Below are 18,891 nucleotides of genomic sequence, written 5' to 3' on the forward strand. Positions count from 1 at the left end.
GCACTTGTTTTATTTTCCACTAAGTGTACTGCTTTGCACAAAATCATTTCAATGACTGATGTCATTTGAGGGACACAGCAGTTGCTTTTTCAGCCCTGCAAGGCTCCAAATTACCCAGCTCTCAGTCAACTTAGATTGCAGGCTTCAGGCGAGACCGTCTCCATTAGCACAGCTGCCTACATTTCATGCCATTCCAGCCCTGGCCAGCAGTCGCCCATGTCCATCTCTCCTGTGGGACTTAACTCTAATGCATTTCTACAGTATGAATTTCTCCCACAACTTTCTTCCTCAATCCTTTTTCAGAACAAGGAATGTGAAAGTGTTAGTCACTCAGTCATATCTGACTTTTTGTAACCCCATGGACTGTAGCCTGCCAGGCTCCTCTGTCCATGGAATTCTCCAGGCAAGAATACTGGAGTGGATTTCTATTCCCTTCTCCAAAGGATCTTCCTCACCCAGGGATTAAGCCCCTCTCCTGCAGTGCAGGCAGATTCTTTACCATCTAAGCCACCAGGGAAGCCCAAGGGCTGCTTTCCAAAAAACAACAGATGAGAGTTGTTAGTAAATGCTTTGTTTCTGCTTGATATGGGTCACCTGTCCTCCAGACCCACTGCCTGAATCCCTGCCCCCAGATGCATCTACAAGCTCATGCCCCAAGTTTGAGTTCTTCTATTTACAGCTTGCTTATCCTGCTCCTATAACACTTAAAAGTGCATGTGGCCTTGAGTGACAGAAAATCCAAAACAGCAGTGGCTTGAACAAAATGTATTTAATTCTCTTTCATTTGAGTCCAGAGTAACATGGTCCTGGAATGGGTCCAGCAGGGCTCCCTGGTGTTAGAGACCTCCACCCCTTCTATCCTGTCAGTGCACCATGCATCAGCTAATGACAATGTCCAGAGCGGCTGCCCCTGAGCCAGTCATCATCTCCTCATTCCAACCAGTAGAAAGAGAAGAGAGGGAAGAGATGAATCTACATCCCCATCCTTCCAGGACACTTCCGGGAAGTTGCCTTCCATTGACTGGAATGTAGTCACATGGCCACACTGGCTGCAAGGGAGGATGGGAAGTGTCATTCCCATTCTGGCCACACATTCTGGGTCTTTTATTGAGGAAGGAGAGGTAACAGATACTGAAGCAATTCTGCTGCAGCTGCATATTCTTGTCACATTCCAGTACCAGTGACCTCACGCTGGGAAAGTGAAAGGACCAGTCTTTTCTGTCTTTATAGCTCCAGCATTCTTTCTCCTCCTCCTTCTTCTCCTGGCGGCAGAGGCAGATTTATTTGGCCTCTAACACACACATTTCAGAGGAGACAACAACCACATGAGGTCTGCCATCTCCTGCCCACATGCCATCTTTCAGGGGACTGTTGCTATGCCTACTCAACAAGGGCATAAGATAAGGTTTCCTGGGTTAGTGTTTCAGCTGGGAAACTTTTAACAAAGATAACTTCTGTGCTCAGTAAATTAGAAAAGTAAGAAAAACAAACTCCCTTGATGAAAAATTCCATAAAGCCAATGAGACTGTAAATGGAAATGGAAACCCAAAATTGATGAAATGCAAAATAAATATTTAACTTATGAGATGGCAGCTATCTTTGGATTGCTAAGTAATTTGGAGGCTAATGTTCTTTAAAAAAATCACATTTTCTAGGAAAATATTTACTATTTCTGTTTTATTGCCTTCTTCATTGCCATTAGTAAGACTTGGTTTCATTCACGAGTGTATATAAATTCCACTGGAGGCTAACATTTTTTTCCCCAAAACTTCCAGGTGAGGCTGTTTCTAATGGAAACCCTTTAAAGCATGGAGATAGACCTGGGAATCAATCTGTGGGGAGAACCAGCCAATATTCAAGAATGTTCCCTGCAGACGTCAGTTGGGGCAGGTGATAATATATAATATAGACTGGAATCTAAAGGGGAAAGTCAAAGCATTATACCAGGTGGGCTTCATAAACATGCCAACAGGACCAGTGTCTCCACTGGACAATATACCCCAAAGGCTCAAGACCTATGAAAACATATATACAGGCTTAAGAATACACAAAGAAAACAGCAAAATCAAAATTAATAAATGTCTAATTAAATATCTACAAAATATAACATTTTGTTCTTGCTAACTGTTCAATTCCACATTCTTGAATTTTTCATGAGTATTTTATTTATTTATTTATTTCATGAGTATTTATTTTACTTCTGAGAACAATTAGTGGGAGAGAGCCTCATAATGTAAGAATGCACTAATAGGCACAACTGCCAAGATTTCATAACCATTAGTAAAGGAGTCAATTACCTACAGCCAAAAGCAAACTTATCTAAAACCTGTCAGAGTTGTATGGCAATGTATTTGATTTTAACACAGAGCATAGATAAAGTTGGGCTTCACTTATGGCTCAGGAGGTAAAGAATCTTCCTGCAATGCAGGAGACCCAGGTTCAATCCCTGGGTTGGGAAGATCCCCTGGAAAAGGAAAGGGCCCCCTACTCCAATATTGTTGCCTGGAGAATTCCATGGACAGAGAAGCCTGGCAGATTACAGTCCATGGGGTTGCAAAGGGTGGGATGCAACTGAGCAACTAACACTTTCACTTTTCAGTTTTCATGGATATATTTAAATGTTAGATGAGATGTGGAGTTCCTAAAAAGAACGCCTTAGACAAGGGGGTCAGCGTTCTTGTTTTCTTTAAAAGGCCAGGAAGTAAATGTGTTGGGCTTTGTGAGCCATATATCTCCATCGTGATTACTCAGCACTGCTATGGAAGCACAAAGTGGTTATGGATGGCCCTTAAATAACATATGAGCACAGCTGTGTACCAATAAAGCTTTATTTACAAAAACAGATGGTGGGCCAGTTGTTCCCCATGGCCATAGTTTTCTGTCCCTTGCCTCAGATCCAGGAGCATCCAATGACTTCCTACTGACCCTCACCAACCATTCAGACTCAAGAGTATACTGTTCTAAGACAGGACTAAGATAGGAATCCTGAATTTCCCAGAAAACTTCGTAGACTCTCCTCAGAATCATTCCAGAATTAGCACAGCTATTCTACAGAACTGTGAGTCAGTTTCAGACTTTCCAATCCTTTGGAGACGGTTTTCTTCTTTTTCAGTTACCCAAAGCACTAGGTGACACGTGAAATAACTATATACTAATTCTTGTGATCTCTTGCAGTATTTCCACAGCTTCTTTAGAAAGAAAAGTTTTAACTCTGCATCAGCTAAAACTTGGGGCTTCCCAGGTGGCACTAGTGATAAAGAACTTGCCAGCCAGTGCTGGAGATATAAGAGACACAAGTCTGATCTCTGGGTCAGGACAATCCCCTGGAAGAAGTCATGGAAACCCACGTCAGTATTCCTGCCTGGGAAATCCCGTGGACAGAGGAGCCTGGTGGGTTACGGTTCATAGGATCACAAAGAGTTGGACTCGAATTCAAGAGGGTGTGCACAAAAGACTATGCTCATTAGTTATATAATCTTTTTAGAGTTTGCCATAGGCTTTTAGATAACTAATATATATATTAAAGTGCCCTGGTATCTTTTAAAATTTTGCCTAACCAGTTTCTTATATATTACACAGCCAAGAAAACAGTATATACAGGGCACATGTCCTACTGTTTACTTTTTTTTTTTTTTTTTTCAGATAAAGGACACTATCACCTCCCCCCCAGTTTCCACAAGTAGTAAATGGACATGTAAAAATCAATTAAAGTTTGTGGTGTTGTATAAAAATAGAATTTAATCAGAACTTAGTCACTCAAAGGCTCCTAAGTTATTTTAATTACATAGTATATGCGAGTTAAATTATGTCGGTTTTTTTAAAAATATTTACCACTCGTAAAGTTTTAATTATTTCTCTTATGGTAATAAATTTTATCTATTTATCTACTCAAAAAGTGCAATGGGATTAATATATTTTTAAAAATCACTAAAACTAATTGCAAATATTCTACAAAATATTACCCTATTGTTTTTCACTTAAACTGAAGCAGAACCATAATAAAGAAATTTAAGTAAGCACTTAAAAATCTTTTCCCAGTTTTACCTGTAGTTTTCCCCAGCATTACCTATTGTTCTCAAATAATTGGGGTAATCTGTGGATTATATTTCATATATTCTCAGAGTTGGCCTGCTCATGGAAGCAAGGAATTACACAATTAAATTCAAATTTCTCTAGAAAATATGCCTGACAAATTTTTTTAAAAAGTATGGCCTGCTGTTTTGTTTTGGTTCAAGATGTCCCAGAATCTCCAATCATTTAATCCAGACTCAGTTTACCCTCATTCTGTTAGAACTAGAAGGTAATGTTTTAAAAACAAAAGGAGAAAAGCATTCTAGAATAGTGATTTCCCCTTGTGAATTATTCCAATTCACCAAAATATGCATTTTTTAGGAACGAAAAGCTGACTCAGAATATATTTCTTCTAGTGGAGCAGCCTTTGGCCCCAAAGAGTCCAGCAAGTCAGGCGGTAGGTCATGTTCAGAGAAGGTGAGAGAACTGAGGCTGTCTGCTTGCTCACACTCGCCCTCCTCTGCATAGACGTGAGGTGGGTAGCCAAGATCACCCTTGGGGTCGTGGGTGCCACAGAGCTGCTGGAGGGGAACCAGGGAGAGCAGGTGAGTGCCGTGGCCTGTCCCATCACAGGCCTTTCTACAGACTCAGATGAGGCAGCAAGCTCAGGGGAGGGACCCCATCACACTCCTCCTCATCTCAGGGAGGGAACACTGACAATGATGGTGCCCCTGACCTGGGCAGGATGACGGGAACACGGAAGAAAACCGCCCACCCCTTCCACCCACTTAGGGTAGACTCATCCCTCACCAAGGCCTGAGACCTCCCCTCCTGGCCCTATGCCTGCTGTCACCTTGAATGACCATCCTCAATACAGGTTTGTGGGATGGACGGATGGGTGAGGTTAAAGGGCTTTCCCCTGTTGACCTTCAAATACCCTAGAAGGTTGCTAATGGAAGTCTGAGCCTGTTTCATAGGTTGAGGTGGGGATGGGTTTACAAGACTCTTCTAAGCCATCACTGGCTCACAGCATTTATGTGAGAATGAACTCATCTAAGACCTGAAGACGTTCAGAATCAGACCCCCACACACACCATGTCCCCAGGCTCTCAGCCAGCTGTGTCCACCTTGCTCGGCTCACGGGGTCTCCTCCAGGCTCTCCATTTAGTGGGAATATCGTCTCCTGGCCCTGCATCTACTGGTGCCCAGATCTGCTGCCCACAGTACCTGGGAACCTTCATCCTTACATCACACACCGGCAGGGACTGTGGTCACCGTGTGGCCCTATGCCTTGGGGCATGGGTGGTGGGGGGAAACCAGCTGACAGGTGAATCCAGGGGCTGGGACCGGGGTGTCATCAGTCCCATCATGTTCCCTCAGTGCAGCCAAATAGATAACTAAGGATGGGACTGGTGAGCACACAGCAAACCAGGGTCTGCAGGGGTTCTGTGCTCAAAGCTCCCAAGGCCTGTGACAGCAGAAGCTTCCAGCCCTGATTCAGCAGTTTAGAAGCCCTGTGAGATCAATAATTCATCATAAACCCCAACTAAGTTAGAAGGCTCACAAGGGAAAGCACTGGGCCTTCTAATCTGCTGTTTTTCCCTCCTCTCACACCACCCAGCTCAGCTCCAAGTTTGCACTAATGAAGGCTCCCTGCCTGCCTGGGGGACAGGAGGATGGGCCTCAGCAGGAAGCAGCCTCCTTCAGCCCAGTCAGACGGTGAACTGGTCCCCACCCGCTCCATCCACAGGGCACAGCTGTGTGGGGTGGAGAGGGCAGATACACAGATGTGAATGTGGGTAAGCAAGATGACATGTAATGATAACCAGGCACTAAACTAGAAGGGTTCTCACTTCCCATGACCCGTCTTCATCCACTCTAATAGCCAGAGGAAGGGGCCCCCAGGCACGTCTCACAAAACAGGTCCCCAGGAGGCTCCGATGAGCACCCAGACCCTCTAACCCGGCATCTGCAGAGTTGGGGGCCTCTTACCTGACTCAGCACCTCCGCCATCACTCCTGCTCTCATTTCCAGGGGTCCTCTGGGCACCGCGGTATCAAGCCAAACCTGAAAAGCGAAGAAAGGAGTCCTAACCCTATCGGAGTCAGCTCACAGCTCCCCTCAGTTGATGGCCTCTGCTGGCTGGCACACGGGGGCCACCACCAGGGGGAGGACTGTCTCAGCTCTCCTGGAGGGGACAACAGGCCGAGGGCAGTTTAACCAGATGTCACCGCCATGTGTGCAGGGAGAGAGGGCAGCCCTGCCGGTTTTGACTGATGGACTGGTGGACCCTCCACGCCTTGGCTTCCAGGGAAGAAGGAAGCCGAGTGAGCCTGGCCAGCAGGGTTTGGGTCTGGTCCACACACGTGAATGAGCAAGAGGCTGACTGCCCCACATGGGGAAGCTCATCTCACTGCCTGTCCCCACAACACACAGCTCATCTCAGGTTCCAATCCCCCTCCTCTTGCCTTGGCAGGTCAGCCGCACCTTGTGCGCACAGGGTGCCGAGTGGCCTTCTCTCTCTCATGGACCCAGGTCTCAGGTTATGGCTGAGGAGTGGGGTAAAGCCATGAGGAGGTGGGCTTAGCATGCCCCACATGGGGGCCACCTGGGACCCCAGAGAGCCCCACCTGCATCGTGTAGTCAGGCCCGTGCAGGTGAGCCCAAGCAGCCCCTCACTCAGCCTCACACAGGTGCAGGGCCTCCACCCAAGGTGAGAGGAATGTAGTGATGGGCATGCAAGGTGCAAGAGAGGCCGCCTCCACCTGGGGCCTCTCAGGAAGAGGAGGGAAGGCCACCAGAGGCCAGGAGGCTGGAGGCAGCCCAGACCTGCAGGCGGAGGACAGTGCAAGAGAGACCAGATGACCGCAAGTCTCAGGGCTGCAGACCATCCCAGGACAACAGCCAGCTGTCAGGTGGGTTTAAATTGGAGAGTGACATGAGAGCTTTCCCTGGTGGCTCTGAGGGTAAAGCGTCTGCCTGCAGTGCAGAAGACCCAGATTCGACCCCTGGGTCGGGAAGATCCCCTGGAGAAGGAAATGACAACCCATTCCAATATTCTTGCCTGGAGAATCCCATGGATGGAGGAGCCTGGTAGGCCATAGTCCATGGGGTCCCAAAGAGTGGGACATGACTGAGTGACTTCACTTTCACTTTCAGAAACACATTGGTGACTTTTACAGCTGCAATGACTTCTGATCACCCCTGAATTTAGGGGTACTTTGTATACTCTGGGCTTCCCTGGTGGTACAGAGGTTAAAGCGTCTGCCTGCAATGTGGGAGACCTGGGTTCGATCCCTGGGTCGGGAAGATCCCCTGGAGAAGGAAATGGCAACCCACTCCAGTATTCTTGCCTGGAGAATCCCATGGACAGAGGAGCTTGGTGGGCTACAGTCCACGGGTCGCAAAGAGTCGGACACGACTGAGTGACTTCACTTTCACTTTGTATACTCCAGAAGATGTGTATAAAACACTGTGAAGTTTGGGATAATTTTACATGTCCATGAAGATATACAAACACACACCTGTCTGTACCCGTATCTATCTATACACATAAACCCATCCTATCACCATTGCGAACTGAACTAAACACTCTTAGCCAAAGAGATAGCAGGGATAACCCCTACCAACAACCCTGGAGACCTGCTGCCTGGCGATGCTGTGTCCTCAGTCACTGCCCTCCAGCTCCGTGGGCCTCTCGGGGGAGGATACAAGAGACATAGGCCCTTCCTCCAATGTGCTTGCTGGTCAGATCCTGTGGTCCTTCCCAGTCTGGTGGAAGGCACAACACCAGTCTCCAGGGAAACTCAGGGTCGATTTTTGCTTGAGTAGATTTTAGGTTCCACCACACGCCACTTTTTGCTGCTTTTGCTTCATTTTGCTGCATTTACCGCACATGACTCTGTCAAGGCCAAGAGCACAGTTTCCCTCCCCCAGCCACTCGGAACGGAGGACCTGGCTTCATGCATGTTCCCAGGACCCACGACTCCTCGAAGGTACTTCAGCAAGAGTGTTTGAATTTCATTCTAATTATGTGAAAGTTGTTTTAATGATAATATTTAATGTTATTTTTCCAATATAATGGAGAAGGGCTTACATCTTTTTAACTGAGGCCTCCCAACATGTTAATAAAAGCAAAAATGTTATAATTTGCTTTTATGAAATTTGAATGAAGCTTTTTATCACTTGTTTGCTAAATCAAGAGAACCTGATATGATAAGCTGAGCTCCCTTAAAGATATCTGAAACTGTTTATTGTCATAAATTGAAATTTTCTTGACACGTTAAGAATAGATTTCAACAATGTGAGGCAATGAATTAGGTTCTAAGGAAGAACTCTGCAAACTTCCTCCACTATAGCCAACTTTCTTTTTATTGTTATTGTTTCCAGTTGAATCACTGTTTTTATTTGTTGCTTTGGTAACAGGTGTATGTTGTAAATGGCATTGCACTTCAAAATCAGTACTAATAAAAAGCCGCTCTTTCCTATTTTATTTATAATTGCATTCTTTGTAAGATCTCATTTGTAAAGAAGGATACAGTATTGTAAAGTAAAAAAATAAAAATAAAAAAAAATAAAGGTGGGAAGAAAAAAAGAAAGGTTTAGGAGGAAATGGACTAGTGGCCCCTATGGTCCCCTTAGTTCAAAACTTCTATAAATACATAAAGAATCAAAGCAAAAAAATACTCAGGCCTTCACCAAGTTCCTAGCTTCTCAGCAGCAAAAGAAACTTGTCAGGGACTGAAATCCTCTGGTGCTTTCAGGTCTGGAGGTAAGTACTTTACTCAGTTCCCGTCTGCTCCCTAGAAGTCATGGTTCAGACCGTAAAGAATCCGCCTGCCAATTCAGGACACCCAGGTTCAGTCCCTGGGTTGGGAAGACCCCCTGGAGAAGGTAATGGCTACCCACTCCAGTATTCTCGCCTGGAGAATCCCGTGGACAGAGAAGCCTGGTGGGCTACAGTCCATAGGGCTGCAAAGAGTCAGACACGACTGAGTGACTAACACTTTCACTTTTTTCACTGCTTCCCACATTCACTGCTTTCAGCTTATTTGGATGTTGGTCGGGTGTATTTTTACCACCTTCCCCCTTCCCAGTTTCCCATTTTCAGGGCTTCCCACGGCTGCCAGGACCGTAAGGTCACTCTTTTCATGGTAACTTCTTCATTGGTACTTACAGGAGTAGAGTATTTGTTTCTCACACTTGGCTCAAAAAACACGCCATGACCCTGAAATTATTTTAGAAAATGAAAAATTAATTAAAGTAAAAAAAATGAATTGTTTATTGGTTTCATATAAGTTACCCAAGATGCAAACACATAACTAGAAATTCTTGTAACCATAAGGCCTCCTGTTTCTGCACTAAAGGTATCTAATGATAGCTGCTGCTGCTGCTGCTGCTGCTAAGTCGCTTCAGTCGTGTCTGACTCTGTGCGACCCCATAGACGGCAGCCCACCAGGCTCCCCCGTCCCTGGGATTCTCCAGACAAGAACACTGGAGTGGGTTGCCATTTCCTTCTCCAAAGCATGAAAGTGAAAAGTGAAAGTGAAGTTGCCCGGTCGTGTCCGACTCCTAGCAATCCCATGGACTGCAGCCTACCAGGCTCCTCCGTTCATGGGATTTTCCAGGCAAGAGTACTGGGGTGGGGTGCCATTGCCTTCTCCGTCTAATGATAGCAGTGTAGGTATTCCTAGCAGAAACCCATGGGTGAGTTTTATAGTTGCTTTGTGGGGATGGAACATGAAAATATGAGATTTTCAAGCCCATCTTGGGTCTACAAAATTCACATCAGACTCATGGTATGCTGAGAGTGTGGCCTCAAAGTCTGTGAATGTGGCCCATTCATCCCTAAGACCCAAGACAGGTTACATAATTGGAAGGACCCAGCACAAAAAATGTGAGCCCCTTGCCAGATACGAAGTGTTTCAAGATGGTGACAGGAGAGTATTAACCAAGTACAAGGCACTTCTGAGCACAGGGGCCTGTGGGACTGACTGGGTTCCATGCCTATGAAGCTGACCCTTCCACGGTCAGAGGCACACACCTATCAATGCACAAGCCCTTTCAACGATTCATGGAATCATGTTTGTGCAAAAGAGAAGAACTCATTTTTATCTTGGCTCAAATGTAGCCTGAGAAACTAATGAATTATAGAGGTCTTGAATTTTTTCTTAAAAGCTTTCCGTCATGAAAACAATGACTCTTTGGCCCTTGAGAACCCATTTTAGCTCGTGTCAGAAGAGGAAATTTTTTGTTAAACTAATAGCTAGCTACACTGCTGCTGCTGCTGCTAAGTACTTCAGTCATGTCCGACTCTGTGCGACCCCATAGACGGAAGCCCACCAGGCTCCGCCATGCCTGGGATTTTCCAGGCAAGAACACTGGAGTGGGTTGCCATTTCCTTCTCCAATGCATGAAAGTGAAAAGTGAAAGTAAATTTGCTCAGTCGTGTCCGACTCTTCGCGACTCCATGGACTGCAGCCTACCAGCTCCTCCATCCATGGAATTTTCAAGGCAAGAGTACTGGAGTGGGGTGCCATTGCCTTCTCTGAGCTAGCTACACTAATGAAGCCCAAATAAGGTCTGTATTTGAGGCCTGTGTCAATGGTGTCATACCAAAGTCAGTTTTCTGGTTTTGATAACATACTACGTAGACTTTCATCTTGGGGAAAGCTGTGTGGAAGGTACACAGGAACTCTGAACTATTTTTACAACCGTGTGTAAGCCTGAAAAGTCATCTTAAAAAGCACAGCTATAGTTTTAGAACGGGTACATGGAGTATATAAGGACACGGATCAGTTTGGCAAGAGGTGTGGAGTCACTGAACTGGAAGTTGGTTAGGGCCAAGGCCACTGCTCTTGATCCTATAGATGACCTCTGATACCCGGACACGAATGCAGAGAAATGTATTTATTTGTGGCTGTCATATTTGATCAGAGCTATCAAATAACAACTCAGTAACAACCAACAATCACAATAATTAGTTAGATATATGAGAAGGTTTTCACCACTATGTGTTTGTTCTACCAGAATCACAGAACCTTCTAGAAGGGAACTCACTGTCCATCACCAGTGAAGTCCCAGCAGCAGGAGCAAAGCCATGCAGCTCACTGGAGTTCCCAGGACAAGGTGTACTTGGTCAGATGCACTCAATGGAGAAGGTAGTGTTTCTTTTATATCCTAGGGGAAAACGCTGGTTTGCTCCAAAGGTAACGCATTTCCCTCTAGGTGAAAATAAAGAAGCTACACCTTTTCCTGCTCAGATACTCACATGCAAATAAAAATGAGCATTATGATGAGGGGGAGGGGAAATGGAAGTAAAAAAGGAAAGGTGAAGAGAAGCAAGAAAAAAAGAATAAAATAAAGTGGGTATATGTGACCCAACGTGACGTGAAGATTCTAACATTCTATGGATGATATTATAGACACCTGCCAACTGAATATGCACACAAGATCTAGAAGATGACACAGACAGATGAAACTGTTTAGATCTAGGGATGGGATTGTGGACAATTTTTGCTTTGGGTTTCTATTTTTAACATAAGCCCTTCAATCATGAAATAAAATTTCAAAAAAAAAGTAAAGCAGGCACAGGTCCTCAGTAACAGTTCTAAGGAAGTCTGTGCCTTGTCACAGATTTTAAAATAGCAGGTCACCTGATAATCATAAGTGACAATCTCACTGAGGGAAGGTGTGTAAATGGCTGACTATCAAACCAGCCACAACAGGTACACTGACTATTTGCAGGACATCATAAAGGGAACCTAGAGACCCACCAGAAAATAGAAGAGCAGCCTTGGTGTCCTCCCCTGCAGATGGGGGAGCAAGTACCCTCTGGTAAAGATGCAGAGGGATTATACTTGCAGAGTGCAAACCCCAGGGCACGATTAGTGGGCCAGAGGAGTTCTTACTGTGCTTACCAGGAGCTCTGGCCTCCAGAAGCTTATAGGCCAGTCAAGGAAGAGAGGCCCCTGCCAGCCCTCCCCAGGAGTCTCCGTGCTCCCTCCCTCTGGGAACATGGAGTGGTGGGCAGATGCCCTCTGGCCCTGGCCCTGCTCTCCCCAGCCAGGTGCCTGCACAATAAATGAAAGCAGCCCTGGGTCAACTTGGTCTTTTCCAAAGTGGAGTCTTCATCCGCTTAGAGAAGGGAAAGTTTAGCCAGACTGGGAACAGGGTTTCAAATGACACTGAACTGCGTGGTAAGAAAAATCAGTCCCTGTCTAATTCCTCGTCCATGCTCCTAATGACATCAAGGAGGAAGTGTCCGTCAGGTGCCAGCCTGTCCTGGTTCTCTCTCTCTTTCCACATTTTCTACCTAGAATTACAGGGTTCTATTTCTATTGTGTCTATGTTTCACCCACCTGCTCTTTATACAAGTAAAACTTGTTTTCTGCTTACAATTGAAATATTAAATTTCCTGTTTAAAGAAATGCACTTCTTTTGGACACAAGTCCATTTAAAGGAAATAATGTTTAAAGTCATGAAATTAGCATTGGACGGACTGGAGTGTGGCCCTGAGCCATCCAACACTTGAGCTGGGAGCAAAGGCATGTGAGGCTGAGCAGAACTGCAGGGGTTTTGCAGGTGGGGGTGGGGTGAAAGCAGGTGTGGCGTGGGCCTGTAGGGGGACTTCCCAGGATGTGGGTGGGGGAGTAGCCATGGTGTCCCCCTCGCATCGAATGATCATCGAAGTCACCCCTCTTGTTTCAACACAAGCAGCAAACGAGCCACACTCACCTTAGCTCCCAGCTTGGCGCCCGCCTCGGCTGGGCTGATGGACAGGGCTGGCATGTGATCCCTGAGGTATGATCTTCCCTGTGGGACAGAGGGAAAGAAATATGACTGGGGCTGAAATTACAGATGGTGGCATTAAACACAGACAACAGGGAGTAATGTCTCCCCTCTGGCATCACAGACAGCATCCTGAGCCTGGAAAACACAGCCTGTTCTGTGAAGCAGGAGGGCAACCCTGACAAGCGGACGCTTTGTAATCGCTGGTCAGGAAGTGAAGTTTCTTGTTGTTTAGCGGTTCACCTGAAGTGATGGCAACAACAAAAACCAAGCAACCAAAGAGAAAACCTTGTTGCAATCAGCCTCAGCATCTCAAAACTGGTCCTTGCCCTCTTCCAAGCCTCAATGATGGCTCTTGGGGTTACCACGGTGGGCAGTGCTGTGTGGAGCCTTATCCATTTCTCACTCAACGAATACTCACTGAGGGACTCAGAAGTTGAGAAGTGCTGGATTTCTTCTCTTTTAAAAAGACTGATTTATTTATTATTTCAGCTGTGGTGGGTCTTTGTTGCTGCGAGGGCTTTCTCTAGTTGCTCCAGGTGGGGACTACTCTTCGTCTCGGTGCTTGGGATTCTCACTGTGGTGGCTTCTCTTGTTGCAGAGCGCAGGCTCTCGGGCACACGCTCAGTAGTTGTGGCCCACGGGCTCAGTTGCTCTGCAGCATGTGGGATCTTCCTAGACCAGGAATCGAACCAGTGTCTCTTCTCCTGCACTGGCAGGCAGATTCTTGACCACTGGACCACCAGGAAAGGCCTGGATTTCTTTTCTAAGGGCTCACTGGCTTCCCCACAGAGAGGGGAGGACCCCGTGCTGTCCTGCAGACCCTTTTGATCAGGGGGCGTGTCCGGTGGCAGACAAGGAGAAGGCAGGTGGAATCAGTGATGGTGTCTAGATGAAGGGAATCTTCTCAACAGTATGCAGTGTGCCCAGTGTGTGGATGCAGGCTGGTGTATTCTATTCACATAAGATGGAATAACAGGGAAGTGTGGACACAGTGGGGCAGCCTTATTTACCAGTGGCTACAAGGACATAATTGGTAGCTGCTGTTAGTAATACTAGAGAAACTCACCTGAAAATGTCATTTGCCCTAAATAAAGTTTCTCGGCCTCAGCACTGCTAACACTCAGGCAGGTGACTTCTCTGTCATGGGGGCTGTCCTGAGCACAGCAGACCAGCCTGCCATGTCCCCTGGTTGGTTCTACCCACCAGACACAACAGCATCACCCACCCCCACCTCCCCGGCCAACTCTGCACTCGCAGTTGAGTTGTAACCACCAACACACCTCTAGACACTGCCAGCTATCCCCTGGGGTGGGGATGGGGGTCAGAATTGCCCCCAGTTGAGAGCCAGTGCCCTAGACAAGTGTGACGAGATGATGACATGAGGGGTGGTGAATGAGAGCAGTATGGAGGGCCTACTGCATGGTCCTCATGAGTCACAGTCTAGCTCCACTACCTGGGGAGGATCGGCTCTGCTCTCCTCGTTCCACGCGATCAGGGTCTGGATCCCCTCATCCTGTGGCACGGAGCAACCCTGCCTCTTGGCTTCAGACACAAGGTGGCATCGCAGCAGGAGGAGCAGAGCAGCTGTGACGAGACGGGGGGAGAGGAGATGCTGGAGTTCCGGCCGATCAGAGGTTCCCTCCCACAGGAGCCTGTGCTGCCAGCATAGAACTCGGCTGGGGGCTCATGGGGGCAAGCTGAACCTTCATCAATCTTTGCAGCCTCAGCACTTAGCACAGCCTGGGGCACAGTAGATGAGAGGTCTGATTTGTCGGACTGATTGAGTAATACTATGTGACCAGCAATATTCTACTGTCTCCTTGAAAATTGAGCTTCCTTGTTAGCCTTTGCCAAGCCTGGGAGCTTGTGTACATTGCTGTCCTCAGCTATTAAAATCACCTCTCCTCTGTTGCTCAGTCATGTCTGACTTTTTGCGACCCCATGGACTATAGCCCGCCAGGTTCCTCTGCCCATGGGATTTCTCAGGCAAGAATACTGGAGCGGGTTGTCATTTCCTTCTCCAGGGGATCTTCCCGACCCAGGGATTGAACCTGCGTCTCCTGCTTGGCAGGAATCCACAGACAGTGGACCGCTGTCCTTAGACAGTGTCTGTCTCTAGGTTCCATTGCTGTAAAGTCTGCTACTGAGCAGAAGCCCCCCTTGCCAGGCAGGCAGTCTGTCTGACCAGGGTGGAAACCTCCCATCCAAGCCTGGGCCTCCCATGAGCCTGGGGGTCATTCTCAAAGGCACCCCGCTGACCTCGGCCATCTGCGCTCCCCACCCCTGAGGACTCTATGCCCTTGGCTTATACCCAGGGAGAGGAGCTGCATTCCCAGGACAGCTCCTGTCTATGCTGACCTGCCAGAGCCAGGAACGCTACACAGAGAGGGACCAGGGTGCCCGGCAGGACCCCAGCTCTCGCGACGAGGGGCTCCGCACAGGTGAATCCATCGGGACAGGAGCAGACCCTCACGTGGACAGTCTGCTTCTGGGAAAGTCCCTGTTTGTCTCCGATGAGAAGCGGCACAGAGTAGTCACCAAGTGGAAGGGTTCTCTGCATTAGAAGTTCCACTGAATAACCTGCAGAGGGAGGGGGACCTTAGCTGCGTTGTGTTCATTCGCTCAGCTGCTCGGGGGTTATTTCTTAATGCCTCCCTCATGCCAGGCTCTGTAGGAAGTTTGAGGTGGCCATGACCACTCTCTCCCATGGACACCTTCTACTGCTAAGTCGCTTCAGTCATGTCCGACTCTTAGTGACCCCATGGACTGCAGCCTACCAGGCTCCTCCGTCCAGGGGCTTTTCCAGGCGAGAGTTCTGGAGTGGGGTGCCATTGCCTTCTCCCCCATGGACACCAGCTGCATGTAAAGTGGTTCCCAAGACCACCCTCAGGTTGATGATTCTCTAGAAGGGCTCAGGACTCACTGCAAACTGTCTACTCATGGCTACGGAAACAGCACCCCAGTTTTTCTTTAGGGGCACCCACACTTTCTGAACTCTGCCCATGTGGATCAGGAGAGGCTAAGCCCAGATCCCAGCCCGGTCCAGGTATGGGCTCAGAACCAGCCATCCAGTACATCTGCCCTCCCAACCCCCACCCAGGGTTGAGCAGGGCAGGTGGCTCAAGCCTTGTGATGATGTACACCTTCTTGCCAGGCACCAGAAAGAGTCCCAGGGACTCGCGGCCGCCACCCTGCTGTCTCCAAAGGAGAGCCTGCCTGCAGACGAAGGGACCACAAAGCCAAGGTCAAGAGCCACCGCCTCCAGGAAGTCCTCTGTGCGCCCAGGTCTGCTGGGACACAGGCTTACCTGCCCCTTTCTTGGTGACATAAGCTAGCACATTCCCCTTGGCCTGAGTGTGTGTGAGTCAGGTTTCTGTCCTTTTCCAGCCTTTCTCTCTGGCCAGTGTGATACGCACCCTTGTTTTCCCCCAGTCTCCACACGTCTTCTGTGTCTCCCCACGTGTTGTCCAGTTTGAAAGTGAATGGGTTGGAGTAGGGCTCTAGGTCGCTGTCCTCCGCCTCGATGAGGAGGGGTTTGTCTCCCGCAGACTGACAGACCTCCAGGTGCTGAGAACTCGGGCGGAGCATGGGAGCGTTGTCGTTGACGTCTGACAGGAAGAGCAGCATGGTCCCCGTTCCAGTCTGCGGAGGGACACCTGGGTGGGGAGGAGGATATCCCAGCAGGGCTGCTGATTAATTCCAGAGGCTGCTCAAGCACACAGACGCCTGCGAATGAGCGCTCTCGGCCTCTGCAGAAAAGAACCACTCCACAGAGACACTGAAGCCAATTCCCTTTCAATAAGCTTTATTGCAAGGGCTGGATCTGTTTTCCTGCTCTTTTGAAAATCTGGGTAGGATAAGTTAATAAAACATTTGTTGAATGAGGGACAATTGTTGGGTAGATGATAATATCAGCCATGGAAGTTGTTAAAGCAGGAGAGGGGGTGGGGTGGGGGGGAGCAGCAGTGGGGGATGGATGTGATGTAGTTCTGGAGACCTCAGCTTCTATGCTGGGTCCACACTGTGGTCCTGGTCTGGATCCTGCACTAGAGTTTTGCAAGGTGTCACCCCTGGAGGACGCTGGGCAACAGGTACCTGGGATCCCACTACCTTATTTCCAAAAACTGCATGTGTGTCTACAATGACCTCAAAATAAAAATTTATTTTTTAAAAACTATTCCACTGAAAAAACAGTGCCATTCAATAAAATATCCATAACAGAATTATGGAACCCTCACCTAAAACCAATTAGGAACACATATTTAATATCTCCCTAAGCAACATTAATTATACAACTGTTAATTATGCAAATGTGATATACAACCATGTATGCCTGGGAATCTGGGTTCATAAGACAACTCTTATTACAATTCTAATTTGCAGATTTTCTTAAATACAATCATTAAAATTACTTGATATATTTTATTTTTCTAGCTTTCTGCTTTGGTAGGTTTAGAAATACAGCCTTGAGAGAGATTATAGAGAAACGTGTTAAAACATGATGATAAAAATCACCGATCCTGGTTGATGACAAATTTGTCCTGCACAGTCACATTTTTCTGAGCTTATAAGACGGTCCAAGTGCAGAGAAACTGCTCATGTTTATCATATGCAATTGGCTTTGACAAAGAGCTAGAGAGTTGTCTTAAGAACAGATGAAAAAGATGCTGTGGTGGTGGCTGTGTCCTTATCAGGCTCATCATCTCTTCTGAATGAACACTGCCCCTCTTTCTATGGCATAGCCCCCTAATTTGCCATTTCAAGAATTATCATCAAAAATAATCATCAGTATAGATGCACAATGATAAAAAGGTTTATATCTTTCCCAGTTGTGCTGAAAGACACTCACCTGTGTCATTTCCCTTAAGAGCAAGAAAACATAGCCCCCTCTGACAATTCTGGGCCAGTGCTTACCATCATCTACAGCATGAGCGATGATTACGTAAATGCTGTCATTGACATGAGGAGATTCGCGGTCAACCGGCTTCACAGTGATGACCACCCCAGAGCGCTCATCGATGCTGACCCAGTTTGCGGGATCATAAGCCAGTTTGTATCTTGCAGAAGAAAACACATGTAATTTTTAAAATTAAAAAGTTACATCAAGAGACGAGTCCAAATATACCATGGCAGGCACAATTCCCATTGTGAATCCGGGAAATTGTAAGAACCTCTGTTAGGAGTGTTCCTGGCTCTGATGAAGGCCCAGAGACCTGAGACCCGACCAGAGTGTCAGAGCAATATTCACTGAACACCAGGTGTCCTGTCCTTGTCGGGCTGCACATAACTCTGTCCACCTCGGGGAAAACATTTCATCCTGGAACAGAGCCAGTCTTCAGTTGCCTGCAGGAGCTGGTGGCTTCATGTTAAGCCAAGCCCTCCTGTACAACAGAAGCACAAGACTATATTACCCCTGGAGCCTAGAGGATTCACACGTGGGTAATACAGCCAGGCGACGTGGTTGTCTACATCCTGCTTCATCTGTGTGCACCTGGTAACCCTTTTAATGGGCAAGCACACCTGGCCTACCAGAATTCCCCAAGATCTGTCAGAGTCAGATGGCAGCCATCAGAACCAACTGGGACCATCGGAACCCAACCTACCTGCTGAGAGACCCATAGAAGGAAAGGCCTGGACCCCCAGGCAAACAGAAAAGATGTCGCTCCCCAAAACAGCTGAAGACAGGGGATTTCATGTGCCTTCTCTTCCTCATCACTTAAAAGCCCTGGAAAAGGTCAGTAACTCTGCCTGATATTTGTCAAGTCAGGGTTTACAAAGGGACCAACCATACTCTAGGGACAGGAATATAGCCCTGAATCAGATCTGGGGTCTCTGTGGGTATCCCCCAGATGAGGTCCAGGCAGGGACTAGGAGCATTGGCATCATCTTGGAACTTGTTAGAAATGCAAATCTCAGCCCCAACCCCAGACCTCAAAATCAGAGACCCCAAGGGTGAGACCCAGCAAAGGGCATTTAACAGGCCTTCCAAGTGACTCTGATTCATGCTGCAGTTGGGCCTCTTTAACTCAGCACTTGCCTGCATAAACCTGTGGTGGTCTAGAACTCCAGGTTAGCTGCCCCCAAGGA

General features: G+C 47.5%; 1 protein-coding gene across 1 annotated transcript in view; it reads right to left on the reverse strand.

Annotated features, from left to right (window-relative positions):
- Positions 1-4,388: 4,388 nt before the first annotated feature.
- The window catches only part of CDH26 (cadherin 26), a 48,659-nt gene continuing 34,156 nt past the window's right edge, over positions 4,389-18,891 (reverse strand). The window contains exons 10-17 of the mRNA XM_052651276.1: positions 17,719-17,861; positions 16,221-16,490; positions 15,163-15,384; positions 14,258-14,388; positions 12,748-12,825; positions 9,188-9,238; positions 6,004-6,078; positions 4,389-4,592 (exon numbers count right to left, since the gene is read on the reverse strand). Of these exons, the coding sequence (XP_052507236.1) occupies positions 4,389-4,592; positions 6,004-6,078; positions 9,188-9,238; positions 12,748-12,825; positions 14,258-14,388; positions 15,163-15,384; positions 16,221-16,490; positions 17,719-17,861 (1,174 nt within the window). The remainder of the gene's footprint in view (positions 4,593-6,003; positions 6,079-9,187; positions 9,239-12,747; positions 12,826-14,257; positions 14,389-15,162; positions 15,385-16,220; positions 16,491-17,718; positions 17,862-18,891) is intronic.

Source organism: Budorcas taxicolor, chromosome 13 (assembly GCF_023091745.1).
Source record: "Budorcas taxicolor isolate Tak-1 chromosome 13, Takin1.1, whole genome shotgun sequence".
Classification (NCBI taxonomy): domain Eukaryota; kingdom Metazoa; phylum Chordata; class Mammalia; order Artiodactyla; family Bovidae; genus Budorcas; species Budorcas taxicolor.